The 17194-nt window shown below is 43.0% G+C and overlaps 3 protein-coding genes across 7 annotated transcripts in view; 1 reads left to right on the plus strand and 2 right to left on the minus strand.

Annotated features, from left to right (window-relative positions):
• Nucleotides 1-3391, plus strand: part of mpripa (myosin phosphatase Rho interacting protein a) — a 52424-nt gene extending 49033 nt beyond the window's left edge. For 2 of the 4 annotated variants that reach the window (XM_071907290.2, XM_078290744.1), the window contains 5 exons: nucleotides 10-96; nucleotides 198-360; nucleotides 552-637; nucleotides 1026-1102; nucleotides 1953-3391. In XM_071907290.2, coding sequence (XP_071763391.2) covers nucleotides 10-96; nucleotides 198-360; nucleotides 552-637; nucleotides 1026-1058 — 369 coding nt within the window. In that variant the 3' untranslated portion in view covers nucleotides 1059-1102; nucleotides 1953-3391. The remainder of the gene's footprint in view (nucleotides 1-9; nucleotides 97-197; nucleotides 361-551; nucleotides 638-1025; nucleotides 1103-1952) is intronic. The other 2 variants (XM_071907289.2, XM_078290743.1) reach the window with 1 other exon arrangement.
• Nucleotides 3392-4170: 779 nt separating this feature from the next.
• On the minus strand, nucleotides 4171-9516 carry LOC139918035 (uncharacterized). 2 transcript variants are annotated; one of them, XM_071907291.2, is made up of 7 exons: nucleotides 9500-9516; nucleotides 7779-8643; nucleotides 7078-7640; nucleotides 6814-6961; nucleotides 6326-6696; nucleotides 5553-5646; nucleotides 4171-5133 (listed from the first exon to the last, which is right to left on the minus strand). In XM_071907291.2, exons 2-7 carry the CDS (start codon nucleotides 8598-8600, stop codon nucleotides 4381-4383), a joined length of 2751 nt encoding a protein of 916 aa, XP_071763392.2. In that variant the 5' UTR covers nucleotides 8601-8643; nucleotides 9500-9516; the 3' UTR covers nucleotides 4171-4380. The 2 variants fall into 2 exon arrangements, with proteins under 2 accessions (XP_071763392.2, XP_078146902.1); XM_078290776.1 differs by lacking the exon at nucleotides 9500-9516 and having other exon boundaries at nucleotides 7779-8730.
• Nucleotides 9517-12331: 2815 nt separating this feature from the next.
• Nucleotides 12332-14798, minus strand: prr35 (proline rich 35). The gene is made up of 2 exons (XM_071907277.2): nucleotides 13393-14798; nucleotides 12332-13163 (listed from the first exon to the last, which is right to left on the minus strand). The coding sequence occupies exons 1-2, from the start codon at nucleotides 14796-14798 to the stop codon at nucleotides 12332-12334; spliced, it is 2238 nt and encodes a 745-aa protein (XP_071763378.2).
• Nucleotides 14799-17194: the final 2396 nt, after the last annotated feature.

The raw sequence follows: 17194 nt of genomic DNA on the forward strand, positions 1-17194 counted from the left end.
CATTTTTAGGTGTTGCTACGAATTAAAGAGTCGGAGATCCAATATCTTAAACAGGAAATCCACTCTTTGAAAGATGAACTGCAGTCTGCTTTAAGGGTATGGGAAATATACATCATTCTTTCAAGCCACATTTTCAGGTTCTCTTATCAAAATACCAAAAATTGAGTTGCCTTTTCACTGATTTCTCATCTCATCAGGATAAGAAATATGCCACAGACAAATATAAGGACATCTACACAGAGCTCAGCATTGTGAAAGCAAAGGCAGACTGCGACATCAGTAAACTGAAGGAGAAACTGCTCGTTGCCACAGAAGCACTTGGGGAGAGGACTGTAGATGGAGCCGTCACACCTGGATATGGTTAATACAAAACTATGACATTTTGATTTTCCTATTAGGAAAACACAATTTAATTTTTATAGTTTTGAAAAACTAAATACTGTTAATATCTTGTGTCAACATGGTGATTTCATTCTGTTACTTTAAGTTATTGTCATTTTGCCCAAAAGTAATATTCCATTAATATGTTCATTTTCTATTTTTTTTTTTAGATATCATGAAATCAAAAAGTAATCCAGACTTCTTGAAAAAAGAACGATCAACGATCGCCAAGCAAACAAGAGGTTTAAGGTCAAAGGTGAGAGACTAGTTGGACAAATTTTACCTGTTTTTCTTTCCCAAATACTGACACATTGTCTCAAATCCAAAACATATGAATGGAGTAAAATCCACACATTCTTAAGTCTACCATTGCTGTTTGTTTGCACAAAGTGAGGTGATGTGTTGAGCTTTCAGTGTGCAGACTTGACTTCATTCTTGTTAATTGTTAGTCTGGCAATGTGCTCGCCTCTATAGGCCACTTCCCAAAATCCGCAAAATATTTCGAGTTGCATCAAGGTTGTTTCTCCATGTATCTTTGTTGCTTTTTGGAAGGCTTCCAGTTTTGCTGTTTTAAAATGGGTTAGGAAGTGATTATGTAAGTTGTTTGTCTTGTAAGTTTGTCATCTGTCTTTTTTGTCCATCAGTCTGTCACTGAACAGGTCTCATGGGATAGCTGACACTCCCATTGTGGGGTGATTCCCCCCCTGCCCCAAGATGTGCTGTAGGTATAGCATGACCCTAGAGCAAGCATGCCCTACCCCACCTCGCATGATCTCCCCTCTACCCCAACCTGCACCACCACCAAGAGTTGATTGTAGTGTCCCACACGTCCAAAAAATATCACAGTTGCGGTCATTAGCAAATCAGGTTTGTAGACAATGCCTAAAAAATAAACTGTCCTGCGAAAGCCCACCTGGTTACATTCCTCCCTGAAAAAACTGTACACTTAAAAATCTCTGCAACAGCCAATGAAATGTATTCGCAATATACTGTAAACCTACTGGAGCAGTCAACCTTAGTTCTAGTAAGATTTAATGACATGCCACCCCTATTTCACTGCAGCCACCACTGTTTGGGTCAGCAGTGATAGCTGGGGAATATCAGTCTTACCCAACAAGTGCGTCGATGAACTGTCTCAACATGCATGATATACAGAAATGACAGCTGTCTTTTTTTTTTTATGCGAGACATCTCAGACGCTCTAACTTTGTGATGCTCTATTGATGTGAAATAACCTTTTCTGTGAAGTGTGTTTGTCTTTGGTCAGTTTGTCAGTCTTTTGTGTCTTCAATGGTGGAAGGTATTTGTACTCCAGAAATACTGTATGCACATCATGGTTGTTTGCAGTTATCTCTGGTGTGGCAATTTGCACGACTTTGTTCCAACAATAACACTTTTTCCTGCACATCTTAAGTTGAGACCTGCAATGAGGAAGAAAATATGTCTTCCAAAGCAATTGACAAATTTCCTGGTTTGTTTTCTGAATGTTCTTCTCTGCCCACATGAGCCCTTATCATCAGTTAAATATCAATAACATTTCTTTTCTCTCTCTTTCTCTCTCTCTCTTCTAGAGCCTAAAAGAGGGACTAACTGTGCAGGAGCGCATGAAGCTATTTGAGGCAAAGGATTCCAGAAAGATTTGAATATTGGGAATCTGAAGTTTCTTTTCTCTTTGCTAGCCTTGGTTTTTGGTCAGATTGTTAAGGCCATGCCACCATCAGGCGGAGACTCTTACAGCAAATGGACAAAATCTATCAGTATCAATTCTAAACCTGGACTGGCTGCTTCTCTGTTCGTAATGAAAAGTTGTCACTTTTTTTTTTTGTATTCTTGGAAAAAAGTCTCTTCATTTTAGTTTACATAACTGAATCAATCCTGTGTAAGTTTTCTTTAATAACCTTAATATGGAATCTGTCCAAGGTGGATAAGTGTCAAGCTTAAGCTGTGTTACCTTTTGAGAGGGATAAGTGACAGCATTTTATTTTTTTATTGATCCACCAAAATGCCAAAACAGACAGCAATACACGGTATGAATAATATATATTTCCCAGTATGAATTAATTAAATATCTGCTGTATTTTATTGTTTTGGTTACAATTTCTATATCTAATAATTTTGTTTATGTGTTTTATGTTGCACCAGTTGTGTTGTACATAACTACTGGATATGTGGAAGAGTATGGTTTGCCATTGATTGTTGGGGCATCTGCTGTACTATACCTATGGTTTGATTGATAGTGGAAAAAAATGTGATGCTTATATTGCTGATTGATGTATGAGAGATTTATAAAATTATGAGTGTCTGTGTGTGAAGGGGTACAGAGGGGGGGGGGGGTTGCACTTATCACTTGACTACTTGAGGAAGCTGTTTCTTTTATTTGTCTCAAATTGGTGTAGTGACTTCAAGTCTATTATTGCAGTGCAACCAAACATCATGACTTCTGTCAAATATGGTAAACAACCGTGACTTGTTAGTGATACTGAGGTTTTTTTTATTTTTAATCTCTTACAACATGAATTTGAGTTTGCTCAGTTTTGAGTTTGGTGTGAGAATTTCATCTCAAAAAAATTGACACTATTTAGGACTTTGCATGACTGTATGGTAATTTGAATTGCAGAATGATCACTTTGCCTCATTTTCCTACTTTATGCTTTTGTGGAACTCTTAACATTAATAAGCTTTGCTTTGCAAGTCCTACTGTTTAGGTGTTGAGATTGAAATGTTTTACTGTAAGCGGCGGTCTTGAAGCACTTGGCCCAATCCCTGACCTCTCACTGAAATCTGTCTTTGAAATAGTCTTTGTGCCTCAACTGAGTGAAGAATATACACATCCATGAAACCTGTGCAGCTATGGATACACACTGTATAGTATTCAGATCACGCCTTGTATATATATGCCACACGGAAAACTTCTGTGTTTTGTTTTAAACTTGTACCTTGCTTACTAGCTCTATATTAAATATATATATGAATATTTTTTATTTTCATTTGAATGTATAATGTCAAATAAATGAAGTGTTTCTGAATCTTCTGAACCTGTTTCCTAATCTCAAACTCTGGTGTCCTGAAATTATGGAAATCCCTGATACATTGCAGTAGACATCTGTGATGAGAAATGACACAATTTAATACCATGAAGGAGTTTAATGATGTTTATGCTGCATTAGAAAGTAGTTAATCGTGGTAGTTGTTTTTGCCACAGTGCACTGTAGAGGAACACTGCTCCTTTATTTCAACTCAGTGGAACAGCAACCATCCTTCCTTGCTTTACTAACAACTAATGAAAGTAACAAAACTTATTATTGTCTCAAAACAAATTGACTATAAAATAAGTAATAACAATAATCACTATGATCACTATTCAGTGACAATCAACATGGTATTGGAGTGAGTTGGCAGTAACAGACTTGAGCAGCAGATGGAGACATAAAACTTTGTCCCCAGTTAATGATAATGATAGTTCTATATTTAAAAAAAAAAAACTTATCTTAAAGAACTTTTCTTAACAGAGTTAAGATATTGCTAAGTCTATTTTAGGCAAGTTGGGACCTATAGGTTTAGTGGCCCAGATTGCAAATGTAAAATCACCTTTTGTCTTCAATCTAGAACAGGAAGAGTGAAGAGTTTTGTCTAAAGGTCGAAGACTACAGATTGCTCTAGACAGGGAGTTGAAAGCTCTGTAATACATGCTGGGGCCAAGTGACATCTTCTATGGGACGAAATGGGACGCAATTGCTTGAAACTGAATGGTATTGAATTTAACTTAATTTTCAAATTCAGTTTTCCCTATTGAAATTCAGTTTTCTTGATTAAGATCTCTGACACACAGCTTAATATTAATTTCTGTTTTTCCATATTTGCAAAGAATATTAAAATTTCGTTTTGTCCATAGACAGCTCCTAAACTAAAGCTCTATCCTAACTGGCTGCCTCACTTAAAAAAGCCAAGGCATATTTAATCTCTCATGTCAAACTTCTTCATATTGAAATAGCTTTAAGTCTAGCCAATTAGCCTAGCCAACTCATCCACTCTTCCTCCTTCCTCCTCCTCCTCTTCCTCCTCATTTTCTCTCAAAGCATCTACCAGTCTGACCCAGAAAGCGTCCTGCTCCTGTGTGTTTCCAGGCCAGAGGAGGTAGGTCTTCTTGCGTACGATCTTGCGCAGGCGTGTGTATGGAGAGAGGCAGTGCTCTGGTATCTCCTCCAGGAACACCAGCAGCAGGACATCACTGCCGTCACACAGAAGCCTCAGACTGGCCAGCTGGAACTCCATCGTGCACCACTCACTCCGCAGGAAGTGACGTGTCACCACACAGATGGTGTGGCGGGAGCTGTAGATGGCCGCCTCGATGTTCTCCATAACGGCGCTGCCGGGGCGGAAGTCTCGGTGGTGGAGGCACAGCCTGAACCTCGGCCCACCGGCAGCCGGCCTCTCCAGCCGGGGCAGCAGTTGTCCCATCACCCAGGCCTCGTCCCTGGAGCTGTAGGAGATGAAGGCGTCATACCGGAAGTTGGCCCCCTGCACCCCCCTCCGTCCTCTGAGTTTTGCCCTGAGGACGAGCGCCAGGTAGCGCAGGGTGGGGCCCTGTGTGTGCCAGGCCAGACACACACATACAAACAGCACGTCTATCACAGAGCTGGCAATGAAGAGAGCGTAGGACATCTGGTCATAAGAGCAGGCCTTATCATCAAACTGCCACAGGTAGGGCGACCTCCTGTTGTTGTCACAGCGGAGGTCGTACAGGTAGGACACCTGGAGGGAACGAAATGAATGAAACTGCCATCAGATTTTCCACTAGGCCTAAAACTTGAGAGAAATGTATCATTTGAGAAGAAAAGCTACCACACACTTGGCTTAAAGTCTTGGAGACAGGTGCAAAGGGACTAATGGAGCCAGCCTTAGACCAATAGGAAAACAAGTCCTGTACACTGATTAAACTTACTTTATTCCAAACAATGCATACAACGTTTCGGTCTGTAAGACCTTCCTCAGGTATTCAAAACACGTGTACTCTACCTGACATTTATAGTGGTGCCAATGGATCAATTAGCCGACACATTTTTTTGTATACCTGAGGAAGGTCTTATAGACCGAAGCGTTGAAATGTTATATGCATTTTTTGGAATTAAGTAATTCTCAATATATGTAACAATGTCTGTAGCTTCTACTACCTGTGTGTGAGTATTATGGACGGCCCAGGTCTTGAACCAGGCGTTTTCACAGGTGCAGGCAAATGGGTTGTCGCTGATGTCCAAGAAACGCAATCTGGAAACAAACACAAAGGTTACTGATTTGCTTAAATTACATCCTAAAGTCAGTGTTTTGGAGTTTGGCCTGTGTCTTGCTTCTAAGGGAAGCAAGAAAGGAGGTAAAGTCGGAAATTAAGAAGGCAAGAATAAATATCAAGAGATGATAGAGGCTCATCTTAGCAACAACCTGATGACAGGGTCACATAACCAGAAAAACAGTGGGATGGTGAGCCTGCACGGTTTTAACTCAAACACACAACCAGTCAATGAACTGGATAGTTTTTATTTGCGTCCTGATTTTCAACATGATGACAAGATGACAACTGGTCCTGAAACAGACTTTACTGTACAGGAATTTGAGTTTTTTGAGGGCCCAGATCCATATAATGTACTTAGGGAGGTACCTAAGACTTGTGCTGGTCAACTCAGCGGTATTTTTAAACTACATTTTATAAAATCGCTGTAGAGTACCGAGCCCCCAGGCCACTGTTGTTCCCATTGATCAAAAGAACAGGCCTTCGACTGTGGCATTAACCGCTTCTAATGGTGTAGGCCTATATGAGAAGCTACAATCTGGTTTCAGACCCAAATCAAATTACTGAGAAGTTTTGTTGAGGTCCTGAATGACCAATTCTGTTGGTAGCTGATTCTCCTTTGAGAACTATTTGCTTTAGATATTTCAGTGGCCTCTGTACCTTGGCAGAGCTTCCAACAGCGGCTTGTCCATAGTGTGGAGGTGGTTAGACTGGACCTTCAGGATCTCCAGTGAATTCCCTGGGGGCAGCAGGTTAGCAGGCAGAGCGTCCAGGTCGGCCCTGTAAAGAGTCAGCTTCTTCAGCCCTTTGAGAGGTAAGAGCACTGCACTCAGGTTGGTCTTGCTCATAACCATGCCAGCTATGTACAGAGCCGTCAGATTGACCAGAGGAACGAAGGCGTCGGGATGGAAGTCACCCATGATGCTGTGTCCGATGGCAAGACTGACAAGTCGCCGCTGACCCTCAAAGAAATGCGGTCCAATATACCCAATGCCACGGCCACCGGGACCCTGGTAGTTCAACTCCAATACCTCCAAAGTGAACATGTGGTTAATGAGACCGACAGACAAATAGATCTATACTTGCAATGCATTACATTTCTACTGCCAATCATGAAGTGCATAATGACTATAAGAAACTGGTCATACCTTCAGAGAAGTCAGGTTGATGAAAGGAGTTTCATACAGCTTAAAATAGAGGCGGTTGTTGTACAGAATGAGTCCGCTCAAACTCACTAGGCCTGATAGAATGGATGGTGTCAGCCTCTTGATGCGGTTCCCACTTAGGTCCAGGTATCTACAGGATGGATGGATGGATGTACAGTATATATATATAATTGGATGGACAGAGAGGACAGTTGGATGAATGCACAACCATACACATGCACAAGCAGAATAAATAATACTAAATACCTGAGTTCTCTGAGGTCTTGGAAGGAGCCCTCTTCAATGAAATCGATAATGTTCAAACTGAGGTTGAGCTTCACTAGTCTCCACAGTTTACAGAAGGGCTGGTTGGTGATGTATTTTAGCAGATTGAACTGCAAGTATAGCTGCTGAAGGTGGGTGAGGGCACTGAATATCTTCGGTGTGAGCTCAGTGATTTCGTTTTTCAGGATAGACAGGCGAGTCAGCTTCTTCAGAGGGACAAACCAGTTAGGGTCCAGTTCGCGTATTTTGCTTCGGTCAAAAGCTAAAAAGTCGAGGTGGATCAGGTCTCTGAATGTATTCGGGTGAATGGCTAGCTTGTTTCGATTCAGCTGTAGCGTTTTCAGGCCTTCATAGCCATCAAATGTAGTTTGAGATATCTCCTTCAACCCACAGTTGTTGAGATCAAGTCTGCTGGTGTTCCTCGTGGCCACCGCCAACCGGGCAACATTCCCCAGGTTAGCATTCTCAATAACAACCATTTTTGGAGTGGCACAGTCCAGGAGACTGGAGTTATGCTGCGGAAACCTGGATCCTCTTAGGTCAACCTGAATCAAGTTATTAAAGTCACATTAGATTCATTTAAAACTGATTCTCATAGCAGAGTTAAAGCACACATTATAAGAACTATAAATAGATGTTGTATAATAATGAGGAAAGAAATGCTGCATAACAATTACATGTACCTCCACTCTCTCAAGTTGGTCCATTCCTTTCAGCAATCCGCAGATGGTGAAAGAGGATTTCTCCACAAACACAGAAAACGTCACCCAAGAAAGATTCCTCTTGGTCTCCACAGAGAGTCCTGCCAGCACCTCTGCTTTAGTCCCCTTCAGAAGCAGACTCTTCAGCCTGGGGTTGTAGGCAAAGACATCGGCCTGGAGCTCCAGCTCTGAGTTGTTGGACAGCTTGATGTACTCAAGAGCAGGGAACCCGCTCACGTTTAACCTCTGGATGTTGTTTGCTAAAAGATATAGCCGCTTAAGAGTGGAGGAGACGCCACACTCTCCACAGCTGAAAGTCTTCAGCCTGTTCAGAGACAGATCCACTTCTTGAATCCCAGGGAGGAAACGAAAAAAACCTGGCAAGATTCTGACAATTTGGTTATGGGTTAAAAGGAGGATTCGTAGGCTGGTGAGTTCATCGAAGGCATCGGGGTGGATGTGTGAGATGTTGTTGCAGGTCAGGTTGAGACGATCCAGGCGCTTCAGTCCTCTGAATTCTCCTCCTCTCAGAGAGACCAGCTGGTTCTGGCTCAGGTTCAGGTCTGCGAGCTTGAGCAAGCGTCTGAAGCATCCAGAGGGGATGGTCCTGATCCTGTTCTTGCACAGGTTGACTGCCGTTATGTTTTCTGGGATCATGCTAGTGACTTCAGAGAGGTTGGCGATGTTCTTGTTGAAGCACCACATGGTTTCCCCGGCTGGGTAGTTCTGAGAGCAGCCCTTAAAGCCAAAACCCCAGCAGGCCGAGGCGCTGAGCAGAAGCAAGAACAGAGAAGTTCGCACCATCTTCGCTGTACAGTTCCCCTACACAAGCTGCACAGGAGTCCAACTAGAAAAAATGTTTTGACATAGAAAACCCACTGCATTATGAGGAAGTTGACAAGGAATCACATTGAGGCTGTAATGAATGATCAGTCTTATTGTTTCTTGTATAGAAGTGTGTTAAAGAGACAAAGCACTGAATGTTCAAGGATTTCTTCATGAAAAGGCTATCGCTCTTAAAGTTAATGCCCTTATTAAATATTAAACTATATTTAATAAATAATAAATATAGTTACTCCTGTTACTGTAATTGAGTAGCTTTTTTGTTTAATAGTAGTTGTAATTAATTGTAGATTATTTTTTGAAATCAGTAATTTTACTTTTACTTAAGTGTGTTTTGACTGAAGTATTGTACTTTGCTGAATTTTAAATCACATTCATTACAAAGTAGCATTTTCTAGGCTCTCCATAAGCACTGCATCAGAAACTAGACTGTTGTCCAAAGTTGGCCAAATGTGGAGCCATCCACAGTGAACAGCCAGTCAGCCGAGAAGAGAAGAGTAATCTGGCTTTACTTTAATTAATTTTCCAATTAAAATAATCTACTTTCAACTTTGTCCTCTCTGCCTTTTAGAATAAATCGCTGAATGCATTTTAAATTAGCTACTTTTAATTCTACTTAAGTAGATTTTTACACCGGTAATTTAAATACAATTTCAGCAAAGTAGCAACCCCTGAATATAACATTATATATTCAGTTAACAATCCAAAAGTTAACATTCAGTGTTCTTGCCAACAACATTGATGTACAAACCATGACAAATTATATTAAATCCTCCTTTTCATAAGAATATCTTGCATCACATTAAAAGGAAAACATATTTATACAGTATGACTGTGACAGCATGAAGACTAAAACATACCCTTTCATCTCTTCTGATGCTGCTTTACTTTTTGCAGCTGCACTTCCCATTTTGACCGTTATCAAGTTCTCTAAATGTCTTTGCGTGGGAAGGAGGTTTTTGTGTGTAGAGTTGTAATCACACTATTGAATGCAGTTCTTATCTTGCTCAGTTAGCTGTGGTAATGTTTTTTTTTTTTTCAACCAACACATTAATTTTGTCTCAATGTCAGATGATTTTGAGGATGTGCAGCTGCAGGAGTGTACAAAAATCAAGACATTGCAGATCTCAGCAAGCACCACTTCATCCATCTTTACATGGCAGCCCCAGTTATGTCCTTTTTTATGTGCAGTAACTTAAGTCATTTTTTCCATTGAATCAATCTGTGAAAATGTTGAAAAGATCATTTTTTGAAAAGCCAGCAATATGGGTGTATTTCATTGTGAGGCAATGGCAACACAAACTATAGCATTCATTGTTCAATGTTATAATTCCTGATGTGAGTTGCAAGCCTCTATGAAATATTCTCAGTGTGTGAATCAGGACAAAGGTTTGAAAAGCAAAGAGGAAATAAATGTTAGTATTCAGAACACAATCAACAATTATGTTGCAATGGAAGTTCATGAAATTGAGTAAGAAATACAAGTTTCATATTCAGTTACTCCATGAGATATTGTCACTCAAACTATTGAATGTGTTATCATCTGTGTCATTGATGTAACATTATACAACAACATTTAAACTGAGCCTATCAACTCTCAACTCACTGTCATGCCCTGTAGCTCTTACTGCATTGAATACAAAACATAGACAAAATATTGTTGATATGATATTTTTTTTTTTAAAAAACAAAGAAAGAAAGGATAAAATGCAGGCATTAGCAACACACATCCTTGTTCTCAACAGGACTCATGGTCATCCAAATGTAATTTCACTCCGGTAAATCTTTGCCCACACGAGGGAGCTATCGGCTTTGGTCCTATTTCAATGAAGCTATACTGCATATAGAGACTGTACTGTGTTTGTAGGAGAATTTATATTTTTTCATGCCAAAGACACCCAGATGGACATTTGGCAGAGAACCCCAGAACAGACAGAGAGACATTGTGTTAACTGGTAGCTTAAATGAAATTACCTTAAAATTTATATATTTTCCTTTTTTCAGAAGACCCACCATCAGGAGTCTCTGGGTGTTCCCAGACTGTTGGACTGACAGACTGACTGCTGTAAAACTTCAGATTAATGCTGCCTAAATTTAAAATCTGTCTCAGTAAAGCACTGAGCGCTCTGCATCGTTGAAAGGCTATGGGAGTCTTACAGCAATTATGTCTTAGTGGGAAACTAGAGAAACTATAGATTTCTATTTTTCATTTTTGAAAACAAATGACAAAAAATTGTTATGGTGCACATCTGATGCTTCCAACATTTTCTTATTAATATGCTAAATATGTTACATTTTCATTGATTGAATGATAGCTGTTTTTTTTTTTTAAAAGAACTAGTACAAATATGACTTTAGTAATAATATCTTTAAGTCAATTAAGATATTCAGTTCACATCAAATATGGATTTAAAAAAACTCACGGTTAAAGAGAGCAGACAGGCATTTTGACCTCTTCAGGATGAACGTCCATTGCGGTTCTTCTGGTCATGGCAGCTGACCTTTGCGGCCGTGTGTTGGGTGTGAGGGTGGCGAGGGGGCAGGAGGAAGCAGGCCAGCCCGGCGCTGTGTGCCCGACCTCGGGGCAGACAGGTGCTCCTCCGCTTAGCCTATGTGGAGCTCGGCCCCGGGGCCCTGACCTTTGCAGGGGGGCTCCTGGACCTAGGAGCCAGGCGCAGGTGACCCCGCTGACGGCGTTTTAGCTTAGGGAGTCCCTTCACCTTTAGCACAGGCACCCCACTATGTCAGGGCGGATAGAGGAGAGTCACAGGGGTCGTGCCACTACGTATCAGCGGAGCCTGCTTGTCTTTTCGTTTGCTAACCTGTAAGCCCCTGACTCTGTTTAGCAGGCCAGTCATCATAATGTTTAGCCTCACGGTCTTTACAAAAGGAAACTTGACGTACAGTACACTGATGAATCCACGTTGAAACATTATTATATTCCATCTCATACTGAATGTTATTTTCTTTTATGCAATTACATACAAATCTTTCATTATTTTATTCTTTTCTGGTGTTTCGTGTTCCTCTGATATGTGGATGTTTGTTTCCTTTCTGTTCATCTTTATTGCCACAATTTCATAAAGAAGAATAAGACACGTTCTTGTTTCTTCTCTTTGTTTATTCAAAGAAATACAGTGTGTATAATACAATTTTATTTTCATCAAATGCAATAATACAGTCCAACATGACATCATCCATATAAAACATAACATTTACCCTTTAAAACATTTTACTTACATTGATCAAATAATTACATTATTTACAAATCAGCTCAAAGGATTGTCTCTCAATATTATTCTAATGGCCTTACATTAAAAATTCTTGTTCTTTCACCTTTTGTCTTGGTAAGTGCTGGGCTGTTTTTTCATTTTATAAGTCGCTCATTCATATTACATTTTACTATTATCTTTAAGAGAATCCTATAGTAACAATCAATGTCCAGTTAGTGCATTAGTATCACTTCTCATTTTCCATATTTTGTCCTTCATTCTCTGTTTGTCTTATAAGGTGCTAAATTTTTTGAGGTTGATGTGAAGGGAACTTGGGGATGAGAGTGACAGGCTTCTTTTGAGCAGTGAAAATCGAAGGGCATGCCAATGATAAAGACAAATTCATGTAGCTGTAGCATTTGAACAACTGTATGGAATCAGATTTATTCAGGCTATAGACATATACAGATTAACAGAGTTTTAGTTGTCTATAGCTGTCAAGGGGCTAGGAGGACACTGGGCTTCTAGTCGCTGTATGGACGGTGGTCTCTTTTGGGTTTTGGCAGAGGAGGGGATGTCGGTGAAGACCACAGGTCGGCCGTCGGGGCAGAGCAGGACGCTGGAGTCGGCCTCACACTTAGTGGTTCTGCTTGGCCATAAGGCCTCAGCCGGACTGGGCCTCAAACCCAGGCCGCTGGGGGAGAGAACCTCTGTGTTTACCACCGACACACCCGCCTGACTCATCTTGATCAGCATGTCCAGCGACTGCTTACGACTCTCCAGCGAAGCCTTCATTGCCTTCCTCTCGCTCTCCTCCTCATCGTCGTCCTTTTCTTCCTCTACCTCCTCGTCTTCCTCCTCCGTCTCTGTTGTGTTGTCTTTCAGGCCGCCATCCTCTCTCACGCCCTGGTCACCGTGGGCGACCGCATCTGTGGAGTCTTTCTTCACCGACAGGTCGAGAGGCCCTTCGCTCTGGCGGGCCGTCCGCTCCAGCGCCTGGTGGATGTGGGAGAGCTCGCTGCGGATTTTGTTCAGGTGTTCCCAGAGGTGGCGCTGGGCGGGAAGGTCCTCTTTCTCCAGGTGGGAGATTTTGCGCTCAGCCTCCTGGTACTCCTGCAGGGCCTTGGAGAGGTCGCTGAGGAGGGCAGCCACTGACTCTGAAGCTCCCTCCCCCATTGTCCGGGCAGAGGTCGAGTCCTGGCTATTGGGTCCCCCACAAGTCGGAAGAGAGGATGATTCACTATTGGGACTGGTGAGGGAATCACTGTACCAGGATTCGGTAGGCCGAGTCTGAGGCTGAACGCTCTGTAAACTAAGGAGGAGAGAAGTATTTAGAGATTTTCAGTTAGATACCTACGACATTTACGTCTACCACAAAAAGAAATACCCCTACATGTATGACACATACTATAGATAATTCTATGATGAAAATAACGATGATCACACTACTACTACTGCTACTGCTTCTAGTACTGTTACTATTAATAACAAGAAGAAGAAGAGGAAGAAGTAGAAGAAGAAGAGTGTATGGGGATTCTTACCTGCTATGGAGGAGAAGCTTGTCCGCTGCCATAGTAAGAGTTGAAGCATTCTGGATGTTCTTTAGAAGGTCCAAGGTGAAGCCCATGGCCGGCTTTTTCTCCACGGGGGCCTCGTGGTTCCCCAGTGGGGCCCCGGTCCTCTTGAGGCCCCACCCTGCTTTACCCTCCTTGGCTGTAACCTGCAGTTTATCCCCCAGCCTGTAGCCTGGGTCAGGGGACTCTCTCTGCGGTGACACCCAGCCAGCAGGGGACACCGTGGTGGTCCCCGGCCGCAAAGCAGGCACTTTCCACAGATTGACTTTGGGCTGGTAGCCGGACAAGGGATTAGCCTCCAAACTGTTTGCGGAGGTTTTGAGCCCTTTGCTGGCGTCAGTCTGCCCAGAGGCTGGTCCGAAGGTGTGCTCACACAGGAAGGGGTAGTAGAGACGAGGAGGGAGGAGGGCTCTGTCTGCGTGAGGGTGCGCGCTGGAGGCAGGGTGCATGAGCTGAGCGGCCGAAGCGAGGAAGGGAAGCTGGGCTAGCTGCGCGTGGGTTTGGGCAGTGACGTTGGCGGCAGCAGTGGGAATAGCTGAGTTCACGTAGGAGAAGAGGCTGGGGCTTATGGGGTAGCCCACCCCGAGGACTGACAGGTTGAGTCCGGTGGGATCCTGGTAGTCCACCAGGTTGGGCGGAGGAGGGTAGCAGGGGATTGAACTGGCCACGCGGGGCTGGGCACCTTCAGCCTTGGCCTTAGTGTGGCTGGTAGCTAGCAGCCGCCACTGCTCTGACAGCAGACCGGGGGCTGTTAGACATGTTTTGGACAGCTTATAGTGTTTCAGCTGGGCCTCTACCTCCACCGAGCGTGCCCGTAGAAGCTGGTCTTCCAGGGAGAACATGTCAGCCATCAGGAGCTCTGATTCTGGCCGTTTGGTTTTCTTGGTGGCGCCTTCTACAGCGTCTCCTCTGTTGCTGCCGTTACTGGAGCTCTCCTTTGTGAGCTCTGCTCCCTCCGCTCGTCCTCCCTCCTCTTCATCTTCTGGCCCCTGGCTTTCCCTGTCCTCTCCTTCCTCCTCCATTATCCTTCGCTGCCTGGGTCGCTCCTCAGTCCCTGTTACTTGCTCTGGCTCATCTTTCCCAGTTGCATGGATGCCGTGTGCCTGCTGGAGGGGTCGGAGCTGGTCCGGGTGCAGAATGTTTCCCTTTTTATACGGCCAGTCTGACTCTATGAGCAGGGACAGGGAGTTCTTACATAGGCTGTACTTCATATGGTTGTACAGGTGGGACTTCTCCATGCAGGTGAAGGGGCACTGGAAGCATTTGTAGTTGTAGGGTTTGCCCCATGGCCGGGGAATGTAGTGGGGCTTCTTGGGTTTGCGCTCCTTGTGTTTGCAGGCGGACGTCACTTTACATGCGTCGTCCTTGGACATGATTGAGATAGACCGCTCACAGTCTTGGTGTTTATCAAGATTATGTGACTGAGTTAGACTAATGAGAATTCAAGATAAGTTTTTTAGATTTTTTTTCTTTTCTGCCAGGGTACATTTCATTTGTTGTGAACGTCTCCTCGGGCTTGAATGTAGATGGGTGTGAAAAAGAGCATTCTCTCTACACAAGTGGAGCGGGGCCTGTGGAATACAAAAGACAAATTGTTAGAATGATGAGTAAAGAAAAAAAAAAAACGTCAAAACATCAAAAACATCAGATTGACAGTGTAGCTATTATCTTTTCAATTTATCAATTTTACTTCTTGACTTGTTCTTCGTAACTCGTAACTGAGGAAAGAAGGAGACAACTTGCAGAAATGCAGTCATGTTACGGTGTGTGTCAAAAATGAGCATCTTAGCATCTGAGATGAGGTTGTGTGTGCACTGAAGGGTGTTATGTATCAGCATGCACATATGTGTATTATGTGAGTGCATCATGTGTTGTCTGCCTACGCTGAGTGTTGCCACTAACCTAACTGCAGGGAGGCCCACACTGCTCTGTTCTCACTGTACCTGCCACTACTCATTAGTTCCAGTGCAGTACCAGGCGCTAACAGGGCCCAGGGCTGGGGGGCAAACAGGCCGTCCCGGGGGGCTCTGCACCTGTGCAGGGGGCCTCACTCACGGGCCCGCCTGGGTTCAGGGCTGGACCCTCGGAGGTCGGCTACAGGCATAGTGAGGCCTGGGTGAGGGTTGCATAGGGCGGGCTTGGAAGGGAGAGGGAATGGGGGTATGAGCCCTGGTTCCTAATGAGAGCCTGGCGTCATGCCTATAGGGCATCATTAGTGCCAGGGAGGGATCTGGGTCAGGGCGCAGTGCCCAAGTTCAACTGCTCCCCTGTACTCTGCCTCGTCTTGCTACTTCTGCATTTGGAGTTGGGATGGCGGTTTCAAAGTTCAGAATTTGTCAATATACAGTCATAGTATGGACTATGAGCGGTTCAATTTATGATGCATATATTAAAATGAATTAAAATGGCTTTACTTCTATATGCCGTGACTGACAAGGCAAACAACCTCTCAGCACCAATAAACCTTCCAGCTGCATTTATTGTAATATTTATATTTTAAGCAATTTAACTCTTGCTTTCTTCCCTCTATGAAATACATGATAAAGTATAGCTTGTACATCTACAGTAATCTACTATTTACCTAGGATTTAGTTACTGTTCACTCTCCAAAAATTGTCTATTTCTCTTTTGCAATTTCTCTTTCTCCTCCTCTTTCTCTATCGTTCTCTTTTTCTTTCTCTTTCTAGTTCTTGTTCTCTTTCTTTCTCTTCCATTTTCTCTGGTATTTTTTTAATATATAGGTAACATGAGTTGCATTGCATTGGTTTAATTAATATCCCTCTCTCCTACTCCTCTCAAATAGATTAAAATATCCAACAATTAAATGATTTTTTTCTTCTTCAATTAAATCAGAGAAACTTTGTGATCTTTCTCTACTTTGAGCGAAGCCGCTGGGTGAACCCTGCGGTGAAAGAAGGCGTGAGTGAGCCTGCTCCTCAATTTAAAAGACTCTGCTGTGAGGCTTTTATTTTGTCTTTTTCCCCAGGTCATTCAAGGATGAAAGTCTGTGTGATGTTCGGGGTCCATGCTGAGGTAAAACAAACTTTACCAACCCGTTTTTTTTTTCCTGTCTTTACACTGACTTGTCTTTTTACAAGATAACTCTTCATCACAAAGCTTTGAAATAAAGGCGAATGTCTCTGACACAGGTGAGGGATGAAGTCGGGTGTCCGGATACAGTCAGAGACGGTGGACAACCTCATCCATAACACCCACAGCACGAAGGGTGATGATGAGAGCGAGACACTGTGACTCTAACACAGGATGGCAGGCTGCTCACCCGATTGGCCCTTCAGAACTGGCCCGTTAGTGTTCGACCATTTGATTGGCTCGCTTGTCTGCCCCGGGGCTCTGACCTGGGTTTTGAGCTCATAATGGAGTCTAACAGCTGCTACTAGAAGCCAATCAATAAAAATCATTTTTACAGTTGATTTTTCCCTCTCCTGGACACTGCTATCTGCTCCCCTCCCTGTCGACTGTGCACTTTGGCCCCCCGCTGTCCCATATCCAAACCCTGCGGTCTTGTTTTAAGCTTTTAGGGTTGATGATCATACAAGCCTAAACGCTTGAACATCTATCGTTTCAATTAAAGAGGTTCACCACACTAAAAGCTTTGACAAGTTACATGCAATAAAAACCACACCAATGACAGCCTATGGGACTGGGTTACGGAAAAGGGGGCCTTTGTCCAAAGGATCCAATATGAGCTATTGATTTACTTCAAGTGAGACGAGTAAAGGCACAGAATTGTCCAATCCAAACACCACCT

The sequence above is a fragment of the Centroberyx gerrardi genome, chromosome 20 (assembly GCF_048128805.1).
Source record: "Centroberyx gerrardi isolate f3 chromosome 20, fCenGer3.hap1.cur.20231027, whole genome shotgun sequence".
In the NCBI taxonomy this organism is placed as follows: domain Eukaryota; kingdom Metazoa; phylum Chordata; class Actinopteri; order Beryciformes; family Berycidae; genus Centroberyx; species Centroberyx gerrardi.